This window comes from Camelus bactrianus, chromosome 9 (genome assembly GCF_048773025.1).
Source record: "Camelus bactrianus isolate YW-2024 breed Bactrian camel chromosome 9, ASM4877302v1, whole genome shotgun sequence".
Classification (NCBI taxonomy): Eukaryota; Metazoa; Chordata; class Mammalia; order Artiodactyla; family Camelidae; genus Camelus; species Camelus bactrianus.
Genome location: NC_133547.1, coordinates 8,101,918 through 8,110,583, shown reverse-complemented (window position 1 = coordinate 8,110,583; position 8,666 = coordinate 8,101,918). Strand labels below are relative to the sequence as shown.

At 48.7% G+C, this 8,666-nt stretch overlaps 1 protein-coding gene across 1 annotated transcript in view; it reads left to right on the top strand.

Moving 5' to 3' along the window:
• Nucleotides 1–8,666, top strand: part of ARHGAP35 (Rho GTPase activating protein 35) — a 109,598-nt gene that overhangs the window by 91,609 nt on the left and 9,323 nt on the right. The window contains exons 4-5 of the mRNA XM_074369362.1: nucleotides 3,219–3,296; nucleotides 5,100–5,231. Coding sequence (XP_074225463.1) covers nucleotides 3,219–3,296; nucleotides 5,100–5,231 — 210 coding nt within the window. The remainder of the gene's footprint in view (nucleotides 1–3,218; nucleotides 3,297–5,099; nucleotides 5,232–8,666) is intronic.

Here is an 8,666-nt window from a genome sequence, read left to right as displayed (position 1 = left end):
ACTCTGCTATGATAGTGGGTCTTTGGAGACTTACTGTGTAGAGATGCCTCAGAGTTTAAGGTTGAAGCTCTCTCAGGTGGACCTGTGGGCATGGAGTAGACCTTGTGGCTAGAGGGTACTGCTCTCTGCTGGCAGGTGGGAGACAGAGTCATCCCCGGAGTGTTTCTGTGTGGGCCCCAGGATACACACCCCTTGGAATCCATCATCTCTGCCCGGGAGCCTGCTCCAGGCCCCAACCCGCCCCTTTTCCTGCTCTGGTCTTAGAATGCTTGGCAGGCTGCCCTGGTTCTGTCAGGCGTCCTAGTTCTCACCTAAGTGGCTAGCCGTCTGTTTCACTAGCAGCCTTCACGGGCGTTTGCAGTCTACTCTAAGGTTTTTGTTTTTATTTAATTGATGTCTAATTAATAGTTGTGAAAAACTGTACTGGCCAAGCAAATGATACCTTTCCTAAATTATGCATGGTGTTGGGTAGGGCAGTGGCAGGATTACTGTTTTAAAATGGGATTTCGTAAAAGAAACACATGTCCAGATTACAGGAAGTACTGAGTTGGTGATTAATTGATGCTGTGGAGCTGGCCTTGTGATTTCAAATGCTTCCATTTTTGTGATCATCCATCTAGTGAGGTTTTATCAGGCCCACACCTCTGATAGTTTCCAAATAGCTAGTTCGCAGTTTTCCTGCTCTGTGATACCAGGGCAGGTAGTCATTAGGAGGCAGTGCAGAGGCCTCCTCGTCCATGCTGAAGGTCAGGGTTGCCAGATGATGAGTGGCCTGAGGCTGGATCAGGATCTTGTGCTGTTGAGAGAGTGCCTCTCCATACTGGGGCTCAGGAATTGTGGACATTGCTACTTCATCGGGGACTTTTAAAGCTCCAGCCATTTGTACCATTGTTTTCTTTGCATTAGAGAGGGCTGGTATGCAGGTAAAGAGAAGGAGGGTAGTGATTTTTTTCAACTTAGGGGGTGAAAATGTTTGAATCTGTTGACACCTACCCGGGGCTTGCCAGAATGTAGGTAATTTCATGTCTACACATGTGACATGTGTTGCCTGAGATGTGGATTAGGTAGAGACTTTAAATATGTCTGAGTGGAATTTAGAATAGTCACTGAGAAGAAAGAGACCATTGTAAAATTACTAACTAGGGATGGTGAACAGGGTCCATCCTGACCTCTGACTTTTGGAGGCTGACAGAAGTAGGGGGAATGCACCATCTCAGAAGCCACCCGGAATACTGAGGGCCCGTGGGCTTCACTCAAGTGTAGTATTTCTTCACGAGGTGGAGGTGGTTTGGATCCCAGCCTGGTGGTGGATATATGTCCAACATCTTCTGGAACAGTGTGGAGGCTGAAGAGTGGCAAAGGCCCTGGACGCTTAACAGCTGTGCAACTTAGGGCGAGGACTTCACCTTTCTGAGTCTCACTTTTCTCATCTGTGTTCTGTCTCTGTCCAGTAGCTCCTACTGTAAGGGGTTGACAGTTCTATGGCATCATCATTCATCTAATAAATAGTGAGTGGTGGACAGATGTGGGAAAGCGTATAGCTGAGGGCACAACATGATGACCACGCAGGAAATGTTAACTCCAAAGCGGATGCATCTGGGGCGTCAGGTCTGGATAGTGTCTGCACTTCTCATACCGAGTACAGTGATGGTAGCTCCTTCGTGGCTGGGCATTGCACAGTACGGTATCCTTGGGGTTGGTCCATTAACCTCCTTTTCTCTGGGGTGAGAGGCCTGTGTGCAGTTAACAGCTTTTAAGCCAAGGAATTGATGACTTTTGCTTTGATGTTCTTTAAAGTTAACCTGCCACCAATCTGGGGCCCCAGAAATAGGCTGACAGCTTTTATCTCGCCTGATGGGCGCCTCTCCAGAGGCAGCGATTATAGTGATAACTGACGTTGAGACACTTGGCTCTCAGGAGCCTCCTAATTGACTTCAGGGCCTGGTCCTCTCTCTACTGTCCACACTGCCTTCTGGTATTCAGTGGGGGCTCCAGGGTGCTTCCGCAGTGCCCCCTCAGCTAGCCAGAGTTGCTCGAAACCATAGTCTTCAGAAGGGACCCATGGTTGGTTTGGCCATGGGATCCTGTCTTGGTTTTCACAGTGACTTCATTGTTCTTTAGACCCATAGTCTCAGGTGCAAGAGTGGACTTCCTTCCCAGAGAGAGGCAGAATGGAGTCGAGAGACAGTGCGTGGAGTCCACTCCAAGCTGAACAGAGCTTCCTGTGCCGAGGGGTGGGGAGTGGAGGGAGTCAGTCTCTTACTTGATACTTTATATTCTTCTATATTGTTATTCAACTGAATTTTAATATTGGGTTTTTTCTCTTGCCTAACACTATGTACCAAGTAAGTTCCAGAAGGATTGCAGAGTTAAATGTGTTTTTAAAAAATTATAAAAGTAGAAGAAGGAGGAAATAGAGAATATCTGATCCAGGGACAGGAAAATCTGCTCTAAGCATAAAAACAAATGATGACATCATAAACTGATCCTGAAAACCTAAAAATTTTGAATTATGTATTTCAGATAACATCAGTACATAAAATTAGAAGACAGATAACAAAAGAAAAAAAAGTAAAAGTATATAACATTAACATAGTCAGTTCCTTAATTTTCAAAGACTTCTTTCAAGTACAAAATGGGAAGAACCACTCCTGGTAGGAAAATGAACAAGGGCATGAATTGGAAGCTCACAGTGTAAAAAATACACACTGGCAAGCAAGAGTGTGTTAGCCTTACTAGCTATCGAAAAACATAATTGTGGGTTATTTCTAACAGTGAAAACTTGGGAAAGTCTAAATTATTAAGAATAGATTTTCTTAAGTTGTTATATGCTTTGATGTCTTTAAAATCATGTTGTAAAAGAACATTTAATGATTAGAGTAAGTTCCTAACATGCTTTGTAAGTGAGAAGGATAGTTAAAACTTTTTGTTAAAAAAATTAAAATTCAAGGGTGTACATTAAAATGTGGACAGAAGTTATCTTTGGCTGAGGTACTTCTACATTATTTTAATTTTTACAAAAAACAAGTATTTTTAAGTTTTTAAGTGAAAAAGAAAATGGATGAAAGTGAGTTGAAGCATTTGGGCAAGTCAAGAGTGCTGAGCGCACACCTCTCACAGTGCGGGCCTCACGGACTCTCCCTCTTTCCTGAGTCCAGCCCTCCTCATTCTCTGCTCTCCACTTCCTGCTCCTCAAACACCTGCTGGTTTCTCCTCAGGACTAAGCACTGAAGGCATCTACCGGGTCAGTGGGAACAAGTCAGAGATGGAGAGTCTGCAGAGACAATTTGATCAAGGTAAGACTACAGCCCAGTCGGGCATCGGAGGCTGGAGCCAGTCAAAGCAGACATGACACCCAAACTGCCAGTGGTGCCCCTCAGGGGTGCTCCTGCCTCAGCCCCAAAGCCAAGAGGTGCTGGCTTGGTGACAGAGAAAGAGAACATATTTGGCCCAGCCTTGCCTCCACGGTCACACTGCCCCAGCAGAGGGGGAGCAGACCATGTCATTGCACAGAAGCATCCTCCCTGCCAAACCTGGGCTGCACCCCCACATCACCATCCACAGACACTTTTCCAGCTCACCCTGGCCCATGCCTCATTCCCCAAGAAAGGGCCTTGCTTCCCTTGCACTGGGCCTCGCAGGGGTATTTGCAGGCATGTGATGTAAAAGTTGGGTTGAGGTGACAGTCTTGTTTCGACAGGGCCCCAGGAGTACCCTCAACCATAACTGCCCTCCTCACAAAGTGCCCGTACAAGAGAAACAAAGCAAGGGAGCATTTTGTGATTAGCTGAGCTTTGGGCCTCAGACTCCCAAAGCTGAACTCTAATAAGTTAGACTGGCTCCTGGCAGGGATTTCTGCCTCCTAAGCTGGGTCAGGTCTGAGAGGCCTCGAGCCAGGTGGCCAAACTCTACCCTTGAGACCTGAGCACACTGTGGGATGAGAAGTCACACCCACCATGCCAGAGCAAATGAGCTGAGGCAATAAAATTCCACAGCTGCCACTGGCCAGAGAAAGGTGAGCTGAGGATCAGAGTAGGGTCCAACTCAGCATGTGGCTTGGCCTCAGGAGACCAAGCCCAGCAGCGCACGCGGGCCTGCAGGATAAAGCAGCTGTACTGGGAGCAGGCATCCCGCCCAAGCACCCGGGGAACCATAGCACTTCATGTAGCCATGGTCAGTCTCTGCTGGCTGGCATCAGGAGGAGGTTACCCATTAGAGAAAGGAAAGATGTGTTAGTCTTGTGGGATAGGAAGCATGAGGTCAAAATGAGGGTCTTGCCATACTTGGGTATACACTTGTATGTCTGCCAGAATCTGTGCCAGTTTATACCCCTAGATGGAAACAGCTGATGTCTATCAGTAGATGTGATTTCTTACAAATCAGAAATGCCATAAAGTATGTAGAGAAAAATTAGAGACAGAGGTCAGTGGTGTCATAAGTGGAAGGGGCCAACAGGGGAAAAAATGGGTTTCCTTACCCTACCACCATAAGGAACAAGGATGGAGATGGCAGTCAAGCTTGTTGGTAAGAGGGGAGCGTATAGCTCAAGCACTAGAGCACATGCTTAGCATGCACGAGGTCCTGGGTTCAATCCCCAGTACCACCTCTAAAAATAAGTAAGTAAGTAAACCTAATTACCCCCTCCAAAAAAAGAAAAAATTAAAAATAAATTTTAAAATAAATAAAGATTGTTGGTAACATTTTTGTAATCCATCAGGAAAAGTAAGCTGGCCTTTTGGGAAAGCCTCTTCTGTTTTCCCTGAGCAGGAGGGTGAAAGGAAAAGGTAGCAGCAAATCCAGGCCTGACAAGGGGGCTGCACGGCACAGGATGGGGGTGCAGCTCTTCCACTCAAAAGCTGGCCTTGGAAGGTTGGGTGTCAGCTTCAGTCTGCGAATCTCAGAACTTCTTTTTAGCAGTGCCCGGGGATGCTACCTTCTGTCCAATCTGTGATAATCCTGAGTCCCTGTCGAGGCACCAGGCCTGCCCTGGGCAATATCCCTGGGTCCTCAAAGTTTCCCTGCTTATCCCAAGCGCTAGGTTTTCCTTGCTTCTACCCAGCTTAGATTGACCTGGCCTCACTCTCCCAACTTCCTTTCAGACCACAACTTGGATTTGGCAGAGAAGGACTTTACAGTGAATACCGTGGCCGGAGCCATGAAGAGCTTTTTCTCAGAACTGCCAGACCCTCTGGTCCCCTACAACATGCAGATTGATCTGGTGGAGGCACACAGTGAGTACTGGCAACCCAGCCTGGCTTGTGGGCCCCTGACCCCACCCCAGGCTGACTGTGTTGGGCAGATTTGGGGGTGGGGTTGGGGAGCAACATAAGCATGGGTCCTGCTGTCAGAGAGCTGACACTCTGGCTCTCAGGACTGAGGTTTGAAGGACGTAAGGAAAGGGAACTAACAAGATGACACCAAGGGGACTTACAAATTAGGCTTCTGCCTTTGTAGACCAGAGGTGCTTCTCTGAGGGTTCTGTCAAGAAAGTTGCAGGTTGCCCCAAAACTCCATGAGTTAAGAGCCTGGTTTTGGTGTCAGACTGGGGGCAAATCCCTGCTCCTTTGTTTGTTCAGTGTAAACATGGCCGACATAACCTTCCCTGACCCTGAGGTTCCCGTTACCATCCCTTCTATTTATTAAATGGGGTTAGGCGAGGTCTGGAGGCACAACTATGTAACAGACCTTTGAAGTGATAGGTATTACTTTCCTTTTCCCTCCTCTCCCTCTCTGCTCTCCTCCCATCTCTCATAGAAGGCAGTTGACATGTGGTCTGGGGCCAGATAGCCTCTGAGGAAGCCAGCCTCTGGAGGGAAGGGGACAGCTCCAGTGGCCCTGACCAGATGATCACCAGAGGCTGCAGCAAGTTAGCACCTCTGGTTTTAATGATCACCTTTGCACACCATCCTGCCTGCACCTCTGGTGGGCCAAGACCCCAGAAGCAGCCATGGCTGTGGAGGTACAGAAAGGAGTGTCTTTGCCAGCAACCAAGGGTGTGGGGACGTGGAAAGGGAGCTGTGTTCCCTCGGCTCCCAGGACATTAGTCTTAATCTTGTCACTGCCCAACTCAGAAGGAATTTTAAGCAATACAGTTTACTCACAAGGCTGATGGTGTGGGCAGAAATTGGGAAGAGGTCACAAATTCACAGGACTTTTAAATCCTAGGTTATAGACTGTTAGTGGCTTCAGGAAATAGAAGTGCTGACGGAAGCCTACCCCTGAACTGTGGAGGGGTGCCCCTGTCAGAACCTGACTTCTACCAGGGCTGCTGGGACCCCAGAGTCACCATTCCATGGTCTGCATTTCCCGTGATGTTTGTTTCCACAGCCTGGGTGCCACCTTCATCATATTTTATGCACCCAGTCTTGGTGGATTGAAATCCTTCACAGCCCCTAATCTTATCCAGTCCCACAGGGATGGGGCAGAAGCACATAGTTCTGGGACTGTCATAAGGTTCTCTTGCCTTCTTACCTGTCTGCCTTCTCAGGACAGGAGTCTGGATTTCTCCAGATCAGTTAGGGTGTGTGGGATTGGTGCCAGCATCTCTGCTCTGATCCTGCCACCCAAAGATAGAGATCCTCCCAGCAGTCACTTCTCCAGCCAGCTCCAGTCTGGCTCAGGTGTGAAACACATAGGAAATCTCTATCTGGAGCCAAATTTCTCTCCACCTAAGCTAAGCTTGTCTCTGGGCAGAAGTTAGGAAGAGAAGGTGTGGGCTGGTACCCAGCTTGCTGTAAGGCTGGAGGTTTCTGATAGCATTTGTCTTGACTTGGCGCCACCTAGAGGCTTATAGGGTCCTGGCACCCAGCAGAATCCCATTGTTTCTGCAGAAATTGCTGACATTGACATCTTTTTGTTTTTGGAGGGTTGTGTGGGGCCAGAGAGGAAGGTGTTATTGATAAGTAATCAGCTGCCCTTCCTATAGCAGCTTCCACTGCTGAGGAAGGGAACTTCTTGCTGCTACTGCAGCCCAGAAAAGGGTGGAGATTTTCCACTTCCTCTTCCCATTGTGTGTTTCCTGTGCCCCAAGCTAGTCAGATGGAACTCCGTTGTCTTGAAACTGGTAGAGGGGAGTGTATCTCCCTGACAGGGCACCTCTCACAGCCAAAGCAGCTGAGTGAAGAGTGGGGCTGTGTATCTCGGGGGCTGGGTTTAGCTGAGCCAGAGACACCAACCAGGCAGTGCCAAAGTTAGTGTTAAGGGACATGGAACAAAGATGCTCATGCCCAAAAGTAGCTCTTCCCAGCCTGGCTGGTTTCCATGGCAACGTCAACTTGACCAGCTCTTTCCACTTAATACCTAAGAGCTGTTGTGTCTGTATGTGTTCAGGGCTTGGAGATGGTTTCAGATCCCATCACAACAAATACCAAGGTCACTGTCAAATTGTTCTGTCAGCTCCATAATCTCACAGTATTGAACATTGCTGAAATGGTGTCTACAAATAGAGTTTTTGTGATTATTCACCAGTTACCTTCCTACCACATTCAAGGAGATGTGTGGGAGATTCAGAAATGAGTAACAGCAGCAGCTGAAGCCCGTGCTGCTTCAGGAGTGGCGAGCGGGGGCGTGCCCTCCTATGCTGCCCTTCCCCAGCGCACGTTTAAGTTATGGGCCAGAGGGCATGAAGTGAGCTGAGCTGGAAGTGCAGAGAATGCAGAGAGGAGGGAGTGAGGTAGAGGGCCTCATGGGAGAGATGGCACCTGAGCTTGGCTTCAGATAGGACCAGGATCTCAGGAGGCAGCGAAAAGGGCCTTGAATTCCATATTCTAGCGTGCCCTCACACCTCACCCAGCTGTCAAGAAATACTATCATTTAATCTTGCTCCGGATCTTCTTTTCCTCTCATAACCCACCCCACCACCACTTACCTGGAATCCCTCTGGTCCAGCCAATCCCCACACGCCCTGTCCTATGTCTCTTGTGTGAGAAGGGGCCCTAGAGCTGGCTCTGTCTCAGTCCAGAGACTCTGAGCCTGAGGACCTTTGGCCTCTGGGCCCCATTAACCCCATAACTGTTTGAAGTTTTCTGTGCGCATCTTAGTCTACAGAGAAGACCAATATCTTTCATCAGAATGTCAAAGGGATGTATGACCCAAAGTGGTTCAGAATGCCGGCTTAGCGTCTCACCCTTTTCCGTCTACAGATGAGACAGCTTAGAGCTAGAGATTAATAAATGGCTGATTTGCAAGGTCACCAGGCGGACCAGTCTTGCTGCTTGCTGAACTCTGGTTCACGTGCTGCCTTGTGATGTTGCTTCTTCTGAGATCTGCTTCCTTTTGTCTGTCTAGATAGCTGCTTAAGGTCACAGGGTGTTCCTCGCCTCCTAGCACGTGCCAGGCTCTGTGTGGGGCAGGGCTGGACAGCAGTAGACAGACGAACATGCAGTCCCTGCCTCAGTCTGGTGGGGTGGGAGACATTGAACAGGTTCCTGCAGGAGGAGGACACTGAATCTTCCATTCTGGGCCCAGCAGCATGAGAGTTTAGTCTTGGGCTCATCTCCCACCAGGAGAGGTGGGGGTTACCCGCGGTGCGCCTGCATGCATCGCTGAGGTGGCTGTGACCTCAGCCGGTATTTTCCTCTTTTGGTGGTGCCGGTGTGCAAGGTGGTCAGAATCCATTGAGGATTTTCATCTAGGCACTGAGTTGAGTGGTAGCAAATCCAAACCCA